The sequence below is a fragment of the Fukomys damarensis genome, unplaced genomic scaffold, assembly GCF_012274545.1.
Source record: "Fukomys damarensis isolate Sample0158 unplaced genomic scaffold, DMR_v1.0_HiC HiC_scaffold_37, whole genome shotgun sequence".
NCBI lineage: Eukaryota > Metazoa > Chordata > Mammalia > Rodentia > Bathyergidae > Fukomys > Fukomys damarensis.
The window spans coordinates 32,216,703-32,235,910 of record NW_022900949.1 but is presented as its reverse complement, the minus strand read 5'-3'; the positions used below and the strand labels follow the sequence as shown (position 1 = coordinate 32,235,910).

General features: G+C 46.5%; 2 protein-coding genes across 2 annotated transcripts in view; both read left to right on the top strand.

Annotated features, from left to right (window-relative positions):
• Txnrd3 (thioredoxin reductase 3) overlaps positions 1-5,749 on the top strand; it is a gene marked incomplete at its 5' end in the record, with an annotated part of 45,511 nt that extends 39,762 nt beyond the window's left edge. The window contains one exon of the mRNA XM_010636352.1: positions 4,962-5,749. Coding sequence (XP_010634654.1) covers positions 4,962-5,024 — 63 coding nt within the window. The remainder of the gene's footprint in view (positions 1-4,961) is intronic.
• An 8,297-nt stretch (positions 5,750-14,046) lies between these two features.
• Positions 14,047-18,063, top strand: LOC104870673 (putative uncharacterized protein C3orf56). Its single transcript, XM_010636351.1, has 3 exons — positions 14,047-14,761; positions 15,758-15,865; positions 17,294-18,063. Exons 2-3 carry the CDS (start codon positions 15,841-15,843, stop codon positions 18,061-18,063), a joined length of 795 nt encoding a protein of 264 aa, XP_010634653.1. The 5' UTR covers positions 14,047-14,761; positions 15,758-15,840.
• The last annotated feature ends 1,145 nt before the right edge of the window (positions 18,064-19,208 follow it).

Genomic DNA, 19,208 nt, shown 5'->3' with positions numbered 1-19,208 from the left:
AGCTCCACCTACTGCCCCTCCTCTATATGAGGAGAACCTGCCTTCGGCGCCATTTTGTAAAGAGAAATTTCCCCCCGAATACGGCCACGCAGGAGACTTCTCTACTACTCTGGTAGAAGGGTGCTTCGCCTCTCTATCATTAAGTCAGAAAAGAAGTCCATTAGAACGGTGCTTACAGAATGTCTTGCTACGGTAGAGCATGAGCCTGGAACTAAGTTCGTGAAACTGCTCTCCTGTTGTTCCTCCCTCGGGTTTGGGACCTGCTGGCAGGATTCTGACGTCGCGGCTCGCGACAAGAGCCCCCTGAATCTGGTCCAGAAAAAGACGCTAGAGAATGTCCTCTTTCACTTGAGCCCCCCGAGCCTCCAGATTCCGGAGGACCTCCTGCAGTGCTATATCCCAGTTTTGAGGCTTTTCAACAAAAACTTGAGCATCCACTGCCTTCTGCGCCGCCCCCCACTCAGAGAGAGGCCAACCTGGCTCAGCTGCGCACTATTAATTAGGAGCTCAGTGAGGAACTTCTGCTGAGGCAACAGATTTCATGCCTCTCGAGCAGACTTGCGTCTCTTCATGCCTCAGAGGCCAGGCCTACCAATGAGCCCAATGGTAAAGACCCCACAACATCTGATGGGTCTCAAGGCATAGTATCTCCTTTACAAGAGGCTCTCAAATGCGCCACAGCACAAGGGGAGGAAGTCTTTAGACTATTTCCCATCGTTCAAGTACAGGGACCCCAAGGGCCAATTAGAGAACATCGCCCTCTTGAGTTTAAATTGGTGAAAGAATTAAAGACTGCTGTAAATCAGTATGGCACTGCAGCTCCCTTCACTTGTGCTATCCTGGACTCCATTACTGGATCCTGGCTGACACCAAGTGATTGGATTGCGGTCTGCCGTGCAGTTCTTTGGGGAAGGGGTTTTGCTTGTGTTTTTCCACAGGATGCTGATCAACCGCGGTGGATCCCGGAGCATTTTATCAAACAGATTAACACAAGCCATGAAAAGGACCAGAGACAATCCTCCGGTGTTATTTTGTGAGACGTTGTTAAAATATCAATAGAGGCTCGTGTTGTGTACACTCTTTCAGAATTCTCTACATAATGGATGAGAAAAAAAAAAACAACGTATGGGTAAAAACAGAAACCTCCTTCATAAATTGTACTGACCTTTGGTGTATGGGCACTGCTATATATTATATTCCCATACAGACAAAGATCTTATGTGCTTTTCATACTTTGCCTATCATAGTAAATGATTATTTTTTTACATCCACAAATAGAAGGTTAATAGTAAATGAGACAGAAAAATATTAGGAAAGCTATAAGTAAGAGTTATACTTTTGCATCTTGTTAAAAACAGGTAAAGAAAAATATACAAGACCAGAAGGCCTAAGTATATAGAGAAGGTGTGTGGAAATCATATAAAAGGTTTACATTTACAGTCAAGAAGAGCTTTCATTCCTTTAACCCTAATTCTACAAGAGATCTCTGTTAATTTTGACCTGCAAAAATTTTGACTAGTCATAACAAAAAGATTTTATAATTCAATTGGCCAAAACCATCTTAGTGCACTCGTTAAAATTGTCTTATATGTTTGTCTGTCTTAAATGTTCAAAGATGTTTGTATGTTCTTGATCAGAATGACATCAAATGCAAGTGGATTGTTGATTTCTACAACCTGGCTTTATAGGATCAAATAAAAAATTTAAAAGATAATTAAATATAACCTTTAAGTTTGGATATGCTCCTGTTGGTAAATAAAGAAGCAGCTGCTCAGAAAATTTATTCTGATCTTTGTTCACTAATGGGAGCCACCAAAATAATTTTCATAGCCTTATAAAAAGATATGCCTTGTTAAATATGTTGTTAAAAATGTTTAATTGGTTATCATCAAAGGTCTGAATTATAAAAATGTTATTGTAACATTTTTCTGATGGTTATCTTCAAAATATAATCTGTAAAAAAAAAGGAAGATCCTGTTGATACAAAGCTACATTACAGGACATAAGAATTCATTATTATTGCTACTTTTCTGGTATACAAAATGTATTTATATTGTTTGACCTTGCTGGTTTTCCAGCATATTGTTTATGATAATAACCTTTTGGTCCAGGTATTCTCCTTTCTCTTCTGCTACACCTACTTATGGTTACAGGTACATTTATAGACCCACCACTATCCCTGAACAGCTTGAAGCTGGGTTTCCACTGAGGAAGACCGGATTGGGACCCCAACACTGAAGCAGCAGAGAAAACTCCAAGATGTGTCTTGGTGCACAAGCGGAAACTTTATTATCCAGAACAAGGATTTAATGGGACTGGTGATTTAATAAGACATCTCAAAGTTTTTAGACTGGTCACTCGAATATTCCGTGGCTTTAAGCTTGTCTGTAGGACTTTGGTAAACAGATTCACGTTTTCCTCAAACCAAACCGCTAAACAGTATTTTTCTGTAATATTTACTCCTGTATTGGCAATCATTGTAATTTTGATAATTCTTTGTATTTGTAGTTGTTATATGTATCGCAAGATGACAATGTATCAATCTTTTGTGTTTCGTCATGGATGACTTGCTATGGCTGTACAAGCTTCAGCAGAGGATGATGCATCTTGGGTGACCATCTGTTTGGCATAAGCCCGCCATAGCTGTACAAGCTTCAGTAGAGGATGATGCATCTTGGGTGACCATCTATTTGGCATAAGCCCGCCGTACATAATTCCCTCTCTGTGGAGCATCCAGAGACGGGTAAGGTCGGGGCCTCCTTTCTACCAACCTAAGACAGGCAAGAGGGACATAAGCCCTCTTCGCTGATGATGGGTAAGGAGAAAGGACATCCCTGCCACCTAAGACAGGAGCTCTTTGACATATGTCTGGCACCCTCTGCAGAGGCTCGCTGACATAAGAGAAACGGGGGAATTATGGAGAGCACAGCCATATTGACCTGTGATTCACCCGAGCAGTGTGGCCATGCCATCACCCATAGCAACGGGCTAGTTCAGCTGGTGGTCTGATCTATTGCCTAGCAGATGTAACCCATAATAGTTATTGTTTCCTTCTGGAATGTGTGGGCGGTACTCTCGCTCGCGTGCAGCTGGAGAGTATAAAAGGAAAAGGTTCTGTAATAAAGCAAGCAAGGAACATGAGAAGAAAAGTACTTCCCCTCTCTGTCCTCGTCCTTTCAGGTTTAGGACCTGCTGGCAGGATCCTGACGTAAGTATTTGAAACTCCTAGGTCTTCCTAGCAGCCACATCTACATAGTAAAGGCACCTTTATGGATTTCTTATGCATGCATATGAAGGAAGAGAAAGGCTGACCAAAATAGTCCCATGTTCTAGTTAGCATGTATAAGCACAAATGCAAATTACTGATTGCTATTTCCCCTAGTGTTAGACAAAACAGTTGTTAAAGTTGTCTTAGTCTGACTTTTTGGAAGGAGGAGTGGTCTGACTACAAGGGAGTCTCAGATGAACTCCCAACAAGTTGGAGAAAAGTTAAAAGGGAGTTTTAACTCACTAGCAGAGAAAAAGTCCAAATAAAACTCAAGCTTGTTAAACATAAAAAAAATCACCATATAACACTTTATAAGTCCACAGTCAATGTTCCAAAGTCCATAACCTACCGGAGAAGGCATTTTTCTCCCCTATATATATAAATGATGAAGACCATGGCTAGGATGATGGAGAAGGTTTGGCAGTTTTAATATTTGAAAGATTTTTTTATATTTGTCTAGAGGTCTGTCTTGCTAGTAGTAGAGAAAACAGTCCAAACCTACAGCTCAACTCTTAACAGAGGTTTAAAAAAGGGCTCAGAGCCAGGGATTTAGTTCAGTGGTGGCACTGCCTTCCTGGCAAGTGCAAGGTCATGAGTTCAATCCCTGGTACAAAAAAAAAGAAAGAAAAAGAAAGGGCTCTGACTGGCATCATTTTGGTTCACTCTGAGACAGAGGATATCTGATGATCACTGACAAGAGTTCCCCTTTCACCTAACTGAGGAGTCCAGATAGGACAAGATGTGGAGATTTTCTGCTGATTACTCAGATGGGCCGTCAGGAGCTAGTTTCTATTGAGGGACCTTGGGGTATCTGCCCGAGAGTAGCCCTGGCTATGACTCCTCAGTTGTCACCCCAGTTTCTGCTAGTTCCCTGCAATCAGAGATCTGTCTCTGAAAGGAGCTCAATTGCCTATCTGGTCAGCGTTCCACCTGCCATTGATATCAATGGGAGGGGGGATTCACCAGAGGGCAATTGGAGAAACCTGTCCTCTGCTTTGAGAGTGGCAGCTGCCCTAAAGGCAATTACTAGCTGGCAGAGTAATCACTGTTTGTTTACAGTTTCTATAAGGGACAGATAAATGCCTGAATTGTCTTCATCTGAGACAATTTCATAAGACATCCATTTTCAGCATTTTGAAGCAACTAAGTGCAAATGCAACACATACAAAACAAGAATAAAACGTAATTTTAACAAAATACAATGCATTAGAAAAACAAGAAATTTGCAAACATTTAAAGCACACAACTTAAAATTAAGACACTTTTAAACAATAGGCCAGGAGAATTTATATGAAACAAAAACCAGAATCTATGAAACAAATGAAAGCCTATGAAACAAGTTACAATCTAAGAAGCAAAAAAACCAAAGTTAGAACCTATGAAAGAAAACTTTCACCTCCAACCAGTAATCTTGGTGGAAGACCTCCAAAATGATACAGAGGGAAGAGATGTAACTCCCAAACCTGCTAGATATCCAAAACGAGAGTTCGTGTTCTCTAAAATTAAAGAATGAATTCTAGGAACAACGGAGGTTTAGAATAGGAAAAATTTATTGAGGAAAAGAAATTTTCTGAGACAGAAGGGGGACCAGAAAGTGGGCCGCCCCTGTTTTGTATATCTGAAAGGATGGTGTGGGTGTTCTCCCAAAGCATTGGTTACATCTGTGTATCTGGGTTTCTTTCCTTGTGCACAGGTGTTCACAACCCTGGAAATTACCAAGTCATCGGGACTGGACATCACCCAGAAGGGCTGCTGAGGCTAGCATGCTGCTGCCATGTTTCCTTGGACGCTTTTCATTTCTTCCAGAGAAACAGGCAGAGATGAGAAGGTGACAAGGACACAGCAGCAGCAGGCCGCTGTAGGAACTCTGGCTGACATGGCAGCAGGTAGACTGCGTTCTTGACGCCCGGGCTCGGAACCCTAGTGGGGAGCCCGGGCTGACTCCAGTGCATCAGACCTGAGCATCCCGTCGAGACCTCAGATGGCACCAATGCCCAAATGACCCTTCCTGGTTGGTGTTTTTATTCCCTCACTTTGTTTCTGTGAAGATATTTTTTTCTATGAACCTGGCTAAAAAGGCAATTTCCAGCACGGGCCTGGTACACACGCTTAGGGCAGAGGTGTCGGGCTGGGTGCTTGTGTGTCTGGAGCATTCGTGCAGAGTCCACTAGCAGGAGAATGTGCACGCAGCACGGGTTTCAGCCAACTGCTCTGTCCTTTAAGGCACATATTAATCTGGTGCCAAAATCTTGGATAAGGCATCGGCATTCCATGGTGGATAACCTTGGGGACACTCACACAACTCCAGGCTGACGGAACATCAAACAGAAGAAAAATACTTGAATCCCTTTTTCATGTTGATCTTAAAAATAATATTAAAATGTTTTCAGTATTGTTTTATGTGAAATACAATTTCAAACTGTTGGAAATGATTCAGTTGCAGTCTATATAGTGATAATTGAGAACATAAATAAACAGTGGCACTGGAGGTTTTGCGTGCACTTAAACACACAGTAGCATCTAAAGACCCTGAGAAGGGGCTGGCCTGGGCAGGGTCCTTTTGGAAAACCTTTTGTCCTCTTGAGGGGACACAGCAGCCTGGTTCCAGGCTCTTTCCAGCCCCTTGTGTCCTGAGTGGTGTCCTAGCCACCTAGCCAGGTGCCATCACCTGGGGACACCGCCATGCCGGGTCATGCAGTCCTTTGGAGGGGGTTTGGGGAGGGGCCATGGGGACAGCCCCCAAAGGAAACTGACTCAGGACCCAGTATTAAGCTGCTTTTCTACTGGGAGACAGAGATGCAGCTGTGGCTAAAATGTCAGAAAGCAGTCTCTGCTTTGAAGCAGGACAGTGTGGGGTGGGACACAAGGTACTGTGACCTCCCATGTGACAGGGCATGGGGTAGCTGAACAGAGTGCTATAGAGGCAGTGATGCTTGAGCTGAATGCCCAGGAAAAGATGGAATTCCAAAGCCTAGAAGCAAACAGATTCAGTGAAAATAGTAGATAAGATTTTTTTCTTTTAATTGGAGTTGGGCATGTAGCTCAGTGGTAGAGTGCTTGCCTAACATGCACCAGGCCCTGGGTTCTATCTTCAGTGCCCCCCCACATGTTACCATATGTTGGGCATCTCACAGAGCCAAGATTTTCCAGAACCCCCAAATGAAACCTCCAGTAATCCTGGGAGCCCTCACTTCCTGTCTTGCACTAAGTAAGGGGAAATATCCCAGGGCTGCCCCATATGAGCTTTCTATCGGCTCCATGTGAAGCTGGGACCCTGATGTGTGGTGACACTGGGGTTCCTGTCTCACAGAAGCCTGCCGGGAATGGGGCTGGTACCACTGTCCAGGCCACAGATTATCATCTTTTGGCGAGGAACCAAAAAGCTCACAGATAAACCTGTCTGCAGCCAGCATCCTCCCACACTTCTACTTTCTTCCCTGTCTCTTTCTCCCCTTCCACTTTTCTCCTCTCCCAGGGCAAAGGTGGCCCCTGTGTAATGGTGAGACATGAATTTACCCAGAAGATAAAACTTGTATACCTCTAATAATATATGAAGGATATATGAAATATATCCTTGTTCGTAGTAATATATGAACTAGGAAAAACTGGCGTTCGCCCTTATACTGGAGACTTTAATATATCAGTAAGTAATTTGTGAGATCAGATGAAAACATCACTCAAGATATGGATCTGAGTAACAGCTTGATTTAAGGAGCTCAGAATGCATCGGTGATGACAACTACTGATCTCAGGCACACCAGGCATGTTTATGGAATTTGTCATACAGTCATTGGTGGAGGCTGAGCTTACCACACTTCACAAGATGGCATTCAGATAGATAGGGGTGGAACAACAAGATTTTAGCTGTGAGACCAACGCTAGGCACCCAACGGCCTTAGGATGCGTGGGGTGGGCTGGGAGTGGGGTGTGGAGGTGGTGGGAGCAAGCGAGCCATGGGTGATGAGCTACCAGCAAGGCAGAGCCAGGAGCCAGGGCACAGAAACAGGGACTGAGGGAATCGGCTCAGGAGAATGACACTCCTGGCAATGCCTGGTCCCGTGACACAGGAGGTGTTGTCTGAATGAATCGTTCAGATTTTCCTGTTCTCCATTCACTAAGCATGGACGGTAATGCCTACCCCACAGACGTACTCTCTAGGAACCAAGCAGTTTTTGTTCAATTCCTGCCACACAGCACATTGGTGTCAGGCAGCTTGGCCTCTAGTGATGAGCGGGGACCTGGTAAGGAGGGCTCTGGTGGTCATGCAGCACCAGGTACCCAGCCGGGAGAGTCTGGGCCAAGCAGTGCTTCTGTACACCTTGGCTGTGGGAGGTGGCTACTGGTGGCCCTGAGGTTGGGTCTTCAACCATTAGTGAGCACAGCCTATGTTGTCCCCTGCATAGTGTCACAGGGTCATAGCAGCACACAGCAGAGGTGACAGTGTGGCACTTGCAGGGTTAGGTCACAAAAGGACTCCTGCCGAAGTTGTGGTCATGTTCTCTCTCCCCCTCCCTCTCCTGCTCTTCCCCTCTTCCCCTCTCCCCACTCACTCTGGAAGGAGGGAGCTATCATGTCAGGAAGACACTCAAGAAGCCTGCAGGGAGGCCCAGATGGTGCAGAACTGAAGGCAAGAAGCTGGGGTCTGGCGATGCCTGTGCAAACGAGCTTGGAAACGAGGCAGGCTTCCCCAAGACCATGCTTACCAGACCTTGAGCTAGAACCATGCAGCTTGACCACCTCCAGACTCCTGGCCGTCAGAAACTGCAAAAGAGTAAATATTTGTGATTTAAGGTGCTACCTCTGGGAGTCATTTGTAACCCAACAATAGGTCATTAATGCACTCACCAAGGAAATTAAAATTAATACAGGCCTTCTCACATAACTAAAATGTCTTATGGGCCATTTATTCCTAGGATGAACAGAGGAAACCTCACGTGGAGTTGGAAGCCCCGCAGAACGAGGCTGGAGCTGGGCCTCATCCCTGTGCTTGCCCATCGGAGCCCACAGCAGGAAGTCAGGCAGCCCCAGGTGGGCCCTCTGCCTCCGTGGGACTGTGGTAGCGTCTATGCATCCTCACTTACCTTCTTTGTAGGACCACCACTGCCACCACCATCATCGGAGCTCAGTTAAACGATGACAGGCAGACATGGTCATCACACAGACCTGTTAACCAAGCCTAGAGCAGGGCCTTGGCAAACTGGGAATAACAGGTCCCCAGAAAGGGTGCCAAGAGAGTTTTGGGCAGTCATAGGGTACCTGACAGAGGTTAGAAAGTGGATTTGGGAAACAGTTGGTCATTGATAAGCTAAAGTATTTGCTGGAGTATCTTTAGAATCTGGGGCATTTCAGCTTCTAAGTACCAGCAATGAAACATTGTGAGGTGGATGTACAATTACAATACCATATACAGCAGCACATAGATATGAAGCAAAGATTGATTTTTAAATGTATGTGCAAGACCACCATGCCAACAACTATATGGTGTTGCTGAAATTTGAAAAGGAAAACAATGTAAAAATATGCTAGGTTCTTAGACTAAAAAAGCCCACGTTGTTAAGATGTTTCTTTTCTCCTCAAATCTAATAAAAAACCCAGTAGGTTCGCTGGCCACAAATTCTCTTAAATCCGAGAATGTTTGAGTTTTATGTTTTAATTCCCATTCCTGATGGATATTTTAGAGTAGGGTTTTGGGTTAGCGATTCTTTTCTTTTCAGTTTTACGTCCCCGCTTCCTTTTGATTTCTGTGACTTCCAAAAAGATATCTGCTGTAAATTGGATTGTTGTGTGGATTTTCTCTAGCTGTCTTCAAGATTTGTCTTTATTTTGTAGCAGTTTTCTTATAGCATACTGAGGTGTAAATTTCTATGAATGTATCCTGCTTCTTGATACATAGGCTTATATCGTGTTAAAATTAGGATGGTTCCCATCACTAGTTCTTCAAGTATATTTTCTTCCCTGTGTTGTTTTTTCTCTTCTGGGATGCTGATGACACAAATGTTATAGGTCTTCCTCCCCAAGGCTCTCTTACTTGTTTAAAATCTCTTTTTCTCTCATTGTTTAGATTGGCTACTATCTGTTGATGCTATTTTCGAGATCAAAGGACTCTTGTCATCTCCCTCCTTCTGTGGAGTCCTTCTGATGATTCTTAAATATTTGTGATTGGGTTTTTCAAGTTCCAAATTTTCCATCCTGTTGTTTTATGTCTTCTACTTCTTTCCTGAGATTTTCTGTTATATCATGAGTGTTATCTCTCACTTGCTGGGGAGAGTTTATAAAAGCCCTTTTAACATGGAGTCAGTTAATGCCACCCTATGTCATCTCTATGTTGGCATCTCTGAGTTGTGAGCAAAATGTATATATATAATGTTTTACAATGAAAGTCCCCCTCAGAATACTTCTGCTCACGTCCAACACTCATCCCATCCGCCCTTCTTGCCACGTTCGGAACAGTTCTGGAGCCCTCTTTCCTGAGTGTCTTTATGAGGTGTGATCAGATACACAATGGCTGCCTCCACCAAGTGCCAGCCAGTGGAAAACCAGGCTCATACAAACATCACTGTGTGCCCTCATCCACCTTACTCACCAAATCTGGCACTGTGTGACTTCTGGCTCTTCCCCAAAGACAAAATGACCATGAAAAAAAGTAAACTATTTGCGTTGATTGAGGAAATGGAGGTAGCCGTGGCAACGCAACTAAATTCTCAAAAGTGTACTCCAGAGCTGCTTCAAAAAGTGGCAAGAACCATAAGAAAAATACATTAGAGGCAAGGGGAAAAATTTTGAAGGTGATACTGGGAATGTGCCTTTACTATAACAAATTTTTAAATATTTAAAAACCATACTGTTCTATCACATTTCATGTTTCTCTTGGTTTCTTATATGCAGAGTTATTTTGTATTGTATTCCAGATGTTTAGAATATTATGCTGAGTCTTTTGGTCTTGTTCAAATCTTCAGGGAAGGGTTGACATTTTGTTTTATCACTGGCCACTGTATGTGACAGGAGACCACTTGCTGCCTCTCACCTGGAGCTGGGAACAGTCCCCACCCCAACAGTCTTTTTAAAAACAATACTGCACAAAACTTAATCTAATATTAATATAAAGAAGCAGTAGATCTCTAAATTGAAGTAACTAACTTGGAAAATAACAAAAGTTGGAAGATGTGCATTACTTTATAATTTATTATGAAGTTACAGACATCAAGACAATAATACAAGTAATACGGAGACTGAATAGAGTGTCTGAAAGTGGACTCACATAGCTGTTCAGTGGATTTCCTGTACATGGGCCAAGATAACACCATGGGTATGGGACAGTCTTTGGCAGGATGAAGGCAGTTGCCAGTACAGCTGGGACCCATATGGGGGAAAATCAATTTTTGCCCTTTCTGCAAATCACAAGCCTAAATTAACTTGCAAAGGATTGTGGTAAAAACTAAAGAAGATGATGGAATGATGAACAACAGAGAAATAGCCTCTCCAATATTTGGAATCTGGATGCTGGAATACAGCAACATGAGGAAGAAAAGGGAGAAGTGGATGCCCAGGATCCAGCAAGGATGTGAGTGAGCATTGGAACCTATGAGGAGAGAGAAGAGAGGGACCACAATGTGGATGAGGGAGGTGACAAGTGGTGCTTTCTCTCAGAGGAGCCCTGGCTCATGGTGTGGGAGGGGTGGCTCGAATTTACAAGGGAACAGTGGCTACTAGCGAACCCAGAGGCCTCCTCAGAGAAATACAACAGTGGAACAGAGCGGTGCACACTGTGGACTGCAGTGGCTGGTGAGTTATTTGGGTTCAGACTTTCCCAGGAGGGGGCAATTGGCCAGTTGCCATTTTGGAGAGGCCAACTGAAGTCAGAACTCAGAGGAGCTGCAGGTTGGCTCCATCGTTGCTCCAAATGTCAGGTAAGCTGGAAGCAAGTTCAAGCTGGCAGGAGCGCAGATCAAGCCAGCAGGAGGAACTTGAAGTGTTGCCGGCTGAAAAACTCTGCTCCCAGCCCCACAGCCAGAAACCAAAAGCAGCCTGAATTTCAGTGGAGCTAAAGGCTCAGGTTTGCTGGGATTATCTACCACCCCCGTAATTCTTCTGTTGGCTTGCTGAGATCAGTCAACAGGGATCTAGGCTCTTTCTGGCCCCTCTGTCAACAAGTGATAGCAGAGACATGCCCTGAGTGAACATTTTTCTTTCTGCTTTTCTGCTTTTCTTTGCTTTTTAAAAATTTACTATTTTTTTCTCTTTTTTGATTCTTTTTATATGAGTGAGAACATTGTTTCTGGGGTTTTTTTTGTTGTTGTTATTGTTATTTTGTTCTCTTCTCATTTCTGTTTCTTCCCTCTTTCTTTCCCTCCTGTCTTCTTCACCAGTTTCTGAAAGCTTGAACAATCAATCTTCCTTTGTCCTCCAGCCTTGCTTCTAATCTATTCTTCTATTTCTCCATTTTCCCCCTAACTCCTTGTAATTTTTGTCCCCTAAAGGTTAAGGGTTAAATAATGATATTAAAGGGATATTTACTGTACACAATTTTCTGATTTGTTTTTTTGTTGTTATCTAACTACAAATCTTGTTCATACAGTTGAAGGCAGCAAATTAAGTTACCACAATTTGTTATTTTCTAGGGTTTTTGTTTTGTTTTGTTTTGCTTTTGAGACAGGGTCTCACTATGTAGTTGAGACTGACCTGGAACTCACTACATAGACCAGGGTGGTTTTGAATTCACAACAATCCTCCTGCCTCAGCCTCCCAAGTGCTGGGATTACAGGTGTGTGCCACCACGCCCAGTTCTAGGGTGGTTTTTTGTTGTTGTTGTTTTTTTTTTTTTACCGGGGATTAAACTTGGGTCCTTGTGCTTGCAAGGCAGTTGGAGGAACTACTGAGCTAAATCCCCAGCTCTAGGGTGTTTTTGATGTGAGTGTTATTACTGATTGTACTGCTTCAGCTAAGGTGACACAATTGTTCTAATCAATTGCACTACCTTGTATACCAACATTTAGATTGCCTGGGGTCATAAACAATACTAAAGGCCAGTGCCAAAGAACCAGGGGCTAGGCCAAATAGCCAGCAAGTTCTCATTCCTAATAAATTGAGGAGGCAGGATCTTGCAACAGACTCAAAACCCAAAAGCCAGCTACACTAGGAAGACATCTCTGAGAAGTAGTCATTCCCTAAGGATTCTCAATACTAAAAGACACCTACTATAAACAATTTACAAGCATCGATGCAGGAATTAAACTTTAAAAAAAAAATGAGAAGACATGGAAGAAAGAAGCAACGCTAGACTTCCAACTTGCCAAAGGCAAACCCAGGGGACAATGAGGTGGAAAAATTAAACCTGAACTCTGAAATGGTAAGGCAAATGAATGAGGCTTTGGAAAAAAATTAAATAAAATAATTTCTCAGATAACGTTAGAGCTAATGACCATAACAGAAGCATGATTAGTTAGACAAGATATGAATGAAAGAAAAAACTTCCAAAGAAATTATATAGGTCAAAAGCCACGGAAACAATCACTACTGAAAACTGTTACATTCAATTAAATATGGATTTAAAATTATAAATCTAAGAATCCAAACATCAGCATGGAATCTTGGGAATAGGTGAGCGCATAACAACGAAGTATTGTTAAGGTCTTCCCTCCTCAGGGGAGGAATGTGGTTATCGATTTACTGGTTTAGGAGAAGAAGACACGAATGCGATGAAATCATTTATGGAAAAATCGATGCCGACAGTGACACTGGCGACTCCACTGAAGGCGTGGAAGGGAGCCCTGGTCTCAGAGCATCAGTGAAGGCCAGAGCCGCGCTGAAGAGCGAAGGTGCTGCCCCCGGGAAGGGTCTGGTAAGAAGCGCGCAAACCGTGAACTGAAGCGATGTCAGGTTCTGCAAATGACAGTTTTCAGAGGCTTGGGAAGAGGTGGAAACGAAGAAGTGACAGCGAAGTCCCCAGGGGCTGGGGATGAAAGTCAGATGATTATATTTCTAACAAAAAAAATAGCTAAATTGGACAACTGTGAGTTAACTGTGCTACTAAGCAACTATGGGCTAACTAGGTAACTGTGCTTTTTTTGTTTTGTTTTGAGACAGTGTCTCATTACGTAGTTCAGGCTGGCCTGGAACTCAGTATGTAGATCTATGTAGATCTCAGAGTGATCCTCCTGCCTCAGGCTCCGGAGTGCTGGGATTACAGGGGTGTACCACCACACCTAGTTTAGCAATGTGTTTTTTACTGTTAAAAGTTTCTTTAAAATATAAAGGTTTAGCTGCCACTCCTGTAATCCCAGCACTCAGGAGGCTGAAGCAGGAGGATCACAAGTTCCACTCCAACCTGCGCCACCTAGCCATTTAGTGAGACTGTCTCACAATAGTAAAAAATAGGGCTGGGGATGCGACTCAGTGTGAAAGCCTTGGGTTCTAATACTAAATTAAAAAAAAATGATTTCTAAGAGTACAAGGGGACAGACTCCCTCCTTTGATCCTGTGCTAATTCTCAAACACAGGCAGGCTGTGTTGACCCCTGGAGTCTAAGAAGTGACTGAGCTGAACTCCTGGGACATCAGCTGTGCACTGTGAATACTTCGTTGTTGGCTGGGACTTCCGTGACCTTATGGAATTTATACCAACTTCCCCCCAAATTCAAAACAAAACAGAACAACAAAACACAGCCCCACATGTTCAGTGACCCAACTGCCCCGGCCTCTGACTGCTGCGGAGCGCGGCTGGGGCTGCGCAGATCGGGGAGCCAATGCGCTGGGTGTGCGCAGAACAGAGCCTCCCACCAGAGCTGGGAAGCTGGAAAGCTGGGGTGCGGGGGTGGGGGTCACGCACACAGGAGCACTGCTCCCCACAGAGCGCCGGCCTTGGCTTCTTCTCCCGAGGGATGGGCCGTCACACAGGCTGCGGACCATCTACAGGGTCCCCTGAGTCCTCCTCCGCCATGGCCGAGCCTGCCCAAGTTCAGGGTCAGCTCCAGGCCACCGCCTCCCGCATCCTCAGGTCTTTTTCTGATTGATTGATTGATTGATTTATAGAGAGACAGGGTCCCTATGTAGTTAGTTCCAGCTGGCCTCAAACTGGCAGCGATCCTCCTGCCTCATCCTCCCGAGTGCTGAGATTATGGGCGTGCCCCACCTCCTGCCAGCGGGTCTTTTTCACACTCTGGCAACACCTTCGCGCTCTCCCTGGCCCAGCCCTAATCTGATTAACCCACTCCTGGTTTTGGAGTAGCCCGCGTGCAGCACGGAGAACTCTCATTGGATCACCTGTGTCCAAGCCCCGCCTAGAATCCCCGGATGTCTCATAAAAGCCACCAGCCATAGAGAGCTGGTGAAGGTGTGTCTAGGACACTAACCAGCCCAGGTTCGAGCAGCCTGCACTGCGACCCGACAAGGCCTGTGGAAGCAGAGACGTCCTCGGGGAGCATTTAAGCTGCTGTTGCCCAGACCTCAAGCATTCCCGGTCGTTGCTGGAGAGAACCGTTCTGGGAAAACCGAGTGGGTGAGTTCTGGGAGGAAATAACTCTAGCCTGGTGGGAGGTGCGGGGCTGGGGTTTCCTGGCTGAAGTAGGGTGCAGGGGGTGCCCATCTTGGCTGGGTGGGGATCTGCTGGTCGCCTGACTTGATTCTCCCTTTGTCCCGTCCCCTCCCCTCTGTCCATCCCGCCTGCCCTCCTTTCTCGGTGGAGTCTAGAGCTGGAGGTTTCCTCCCTGTACCTCTGCCCTTGTAGTTGGCTCAGTCCTGCCTCTTAGGAGCCGCCCGCAGCCAGAACACTTACTCCCCTCCCTCCGCCACCCCAGGTCCAGATTAATCTCAGTTCTTACCAACGGAGGCCAGGGGCTGGGGTGGGGCAAAGAGATTGGCATCCACTCTAGGGGCCTCCCAAGCCCTCTGCACAGGCTGAGTGTGGAGTTCAGGAAGGGAATTTGGGATCTAGAAGGAACTGGGCCTTGCATCTTTTATTTTGTTTCGAGTCAAGTCTCACTATGCAGTTCAGGCTGAATTTGAACTCATGGCGATTGTCCGGCCTCAGCTTCCCAAGTGAGTGCGGGATTACAGGCAGGAGCCACATACTCCACAAGCTTTGCTTGTTGACAGCCACTAGCATACCAAATCCAAACCAGTCAATAATGTGTGAGTCAGCCTGGGTTTGCTCCATCTCCTTTTAGACGCCACCATAGGGCTTTATTCTTGATCAGAGTAAGTGTAAAAATGCAAGTTTCGTTCTTTTAAAAATTCAGTTTCTTAAACGGGAGTGAAGTAGGACACGTTCACAAACAGATGGTCCCCAGACTCCATGGTGGATTCAATGGTGGTGCCGACCTGCTCTTCCCCTTGTGACAGAGGCTATATACAAACCATCCCTTGAACTATGGGTGTTTTTCTGGGCTAGCCATATGCGTTATGACCCCCCCCACCCTGTGTGTGTGCTGGGAATCAAACCTAGGGCCTCTGTACTGAGCTACATCCCCGGCCCCTTTTTAATTTTTATTTTCAGAATCTTGCTAAGTCACTCAATTGCCCGTGGAACTCAGAGTTGCAATCCTCCTGCCTCAGCCTCCTAGACTGCTGGTATCACCAATGGCGTCCTCACTACACCCAGCTGGTAAGGTCCTCTTGATACTGGGCAGCAAGCACTCAGGAGTGGAAACAGCCTACTGTGCCGTTACTGAGCTAGGACACTGTAATGGGTGTATCAAATGCATTTTCTAATTGATGCAGTTTCCAGTTTATGGTGGGTTTATCAGAAGGTAGCACTGGTCATAAATCGAGAAGCCTCTAGTGACCAACACTAACTCACCCTGAGACTTGTTTATATTTGCCGTTTGCCCATTTTGCTGTTTAGTTCTTTACTCACTGTTGACTGCTAAGCACTTTCTATATTAGAAAGACTATTAGCTGTCTGCCATATGTTGAAAATATCCTCCACCCACATTTTCTGGTTTGTCTTGATTTCAAACATGGGAATTTTGTATTTTTATCCTTTTCACCAGATGTTTAATTTTTAAATAGCCAAGTTCATCTGTCTAGCGTTTCTGATCTTGGTATCCTGCACAAGTAGCTTTCTCTCTCACATCACTTACAGTTTCTTGAAACTGCCTGGGAATTTTATGCATTCATCCCATGGAGGATGCCTTGAACTTGCAAGGGGTCCCCGTATCATGGGCTACAAGGCCTGCCCTGGCTCCTGGACCATCTCTTCCCTTTTACACTCCATCCTCCTTTGTACCAGCTGGGGCTGCTGATTAGGCCATTCAGAGCATTCCAGAACATTCCAGAACACCCCAGGAGACAGCTGGGTGTGAGACCTGGGGCTGTGTGAGGAAGAGCCTCTTTCGAGATGGAATGTGCTCCTCAGCTCTTCCTGGCTGCCTACCCGGCCGTGGGCTCATGGTGGACCTGTGTCCTGACCAACCCATCCTGAGCTGGAGCTATCCTAACGCAGATGTGCGTTCCACACAGCTCACCTACCAAGCACCATAGCTTAGCGCAGTCGACCTTCACCATGCTCAGAACACTGACATCAGCCTTTGCGTGGGCAGCCATCCAACTTTAGTGAGTACTCATGAGGCCATGGACTTTGAGTATTTGACAGAAAGTCATAGAACGAACAGTGTGGGTAAGTCAGGGGCCATTTGCATTTCTGGCTTTGCTGGTCCCTTTGTTGATGTGATCTGTTTAGGTCTTTTATTTTTGTGTTTTACCACGCTGGTGGGAGGACCTCAGGCCACACGCATGCTAGGCAAGCTCTGCCCAAACCCGACTTAGGGTTTTAATTTTTCTCTCCCCAACAGGGCTCCAAAGCTTGGCCATCAGTATTTCTGTGTCGTTCTTCTCTGTGACTTACAAAGAGGGAAATGGAGAAGTCCAGGCACATTTGTTTTGCTGTCCCAAAAAGGTCTCATGTGGCTGCCACACACCTTCCACTGCCTAGAGAGACAAGCTTGCCACAGTCGCTCCCTTCTCCCTGACAGGCTGTGGCCCTTTCCTCTGCCTTTCCTGTCCTTCTAACCACCTGTCTGCCCTCCCACAGACACCACCGAGCCACTCCAGGACCCCGTGTGGCTTAGAAGACCCAGCGGCATGAAGACCGGCACGGGCACAGCCGAGGGAGTGGCCGAGGCCTCCAGGGGGTGCCTGGGCTGTCCTGACCCCTGGCCTGGCCGGGACTCTGTGTGGGGCCACTGCATCTGCCAGCCAGTAACTGACTCCACCCCGTGTGGGGGAGCCATGGGGCCTCCCCGTGCCCTCCACTCACACCTGGGGCCCACACCGCATCCCTATCCCAACCCTTGGGCTCACACGTGGGTGCCCTGGGGTGGTGGTATCTGGACATGGCATCCAGAGCTGTCCGCCTCGGCGCCTGTAGATTGGTGTAGGCCCAGCTGTAGCTTCAACGCCTGCACAGGCGGCCGGCAGCCAACTGCCCTGCAGCCCAGCATACTTCCTCATTACTGGGGACCCCCATTCTCCCTAACCTCCACAGCTCTGGGCAGGGACACCAACTCCTGCTCCCCGGTGAGGGTCCAGGACCCAACCAGCTCAGCGCCCTGGGCTGCAGTGGGGGGCCCAACCCGAAGAGCTCCAAACTGCAGGTGGCACAGAAGCTCTCCCTTGGGCCGGGCCTCCAGTTTGAGGTCTCCGGGGCTCCTGCTGTCCTCCAGCTCTCAACTGTGCCCTTTGCTCTTGGCCCCTATGATAGATCCTGAGCCTGAGCCCCAGCCCCCCATCTTGGACCCTGAGTCCCAGCCCCCCATCCTAGACCCTGAGCCCCAGCCCCCCATCCTGGACCCTGAACCCTAGTCCCCCATCCTAGACCCTGGGCCCCAGCCCCTCAGCCCCAGGAGGCCTTTCTGTAGGGCCTGTCGCTGCCTCTTCCAGCCCTAGACAGTGCCCTGCACCCACCCCAGCCCAGGCACCAGCTCATGGCGCCCAGCTCGCCAGGCTCTGCCTGGGGTCTCGAGTCTGGACTTGTGTACAGAGGCTCAGGTGTGAGCTGTTCACTGCTGTGCAGCCCATACCCAGCCCTCTCTCCCATATTTCCCTCCACCTTATTTCCTTGTGCCCTTCAGCCCCCATGGGCACCCTTCTCTGCAGAACTTGCCCTGGCCAGCATGCTAGTGCCCTCAGATACACCACAGCTAACACAGCCAAGTGAATTGTTTGTGCTTAGATTTGTAAGTTACATAAGTGATGGGCTGTGGAAATGGTTCCTTTGCTGTCTATTGGTCAATAAATGTTAAGGCTAATAAATGTTTATAGTGGTGTGGTTGGTCTTGCTGTTTCTCTACCCTCCTGGGCACCCACTATCTGCCAGCCCCTGTTCTGCCTCTGTCCCTGCTCAGAGAAGACCTCAGGTGCAGCCCAGCCACCCTGCAGGGCTCCTGGGATGTCCAGGACACCCACTCCTAAATGTTTATAGTGGATTGGTTGGTCTTGCTGTTTCTCTACCCTCCTGGGCACCCACTATCTGCCAGCCCCTGTTCTGCCTCTGTCCCTGCTCAGAGAAGACCTCAGGTGCAGCCCAGCCACCCTGCAGGGCTCCTGGGATGTCCAGGTGACACCCACTCCAGCACTCAGATCGGGCACCGTGGGCACTGCCTCTGGGATTTGGGAGCCTCTTTAGTTCAGTGTGCACTGAGGGTCCACCAGCTCCTGTCTCTCACACCTGTGTCCTTTGTAGACCACGCTCCTTGATCTTCCCCTCACCACTGTCTTGTAGTTTACAGGATGTGCACACATTCTTGTAAACGCATGTATTTTTTTCTTTCAGTACTTGGGGGCTGAACCCAAGGTCTTTGCCCTGAGCAACATCCCTAGCCCATTTTTAAACTTTTAGTTTTGAGACAGGGTCTTTCTTGATCACTGGGTTGGACTTAAATTTGTGATCCAATTAAATAACTCAGATGTGCTACAAATTCTGTTTTCATCGTTTTCTCATTAATATA

What these genes read in the sequence shown, in the direction of transcription:
- LOC104870673 (XM_010636351.1), top strand. Translation starts at nt 15,841, where the DNA reads ATGGCGTCCTCACTACACCCAGCTG. An exon ending in GTCCTCACTACACCCAGCTG is followed by an intron (nt 15,866 to 17,293) that starts GTAAGGTCCTCT and finishes GCCCTCCCACAG; the next exon opens with ACACCACCGAGCCACTCCAG.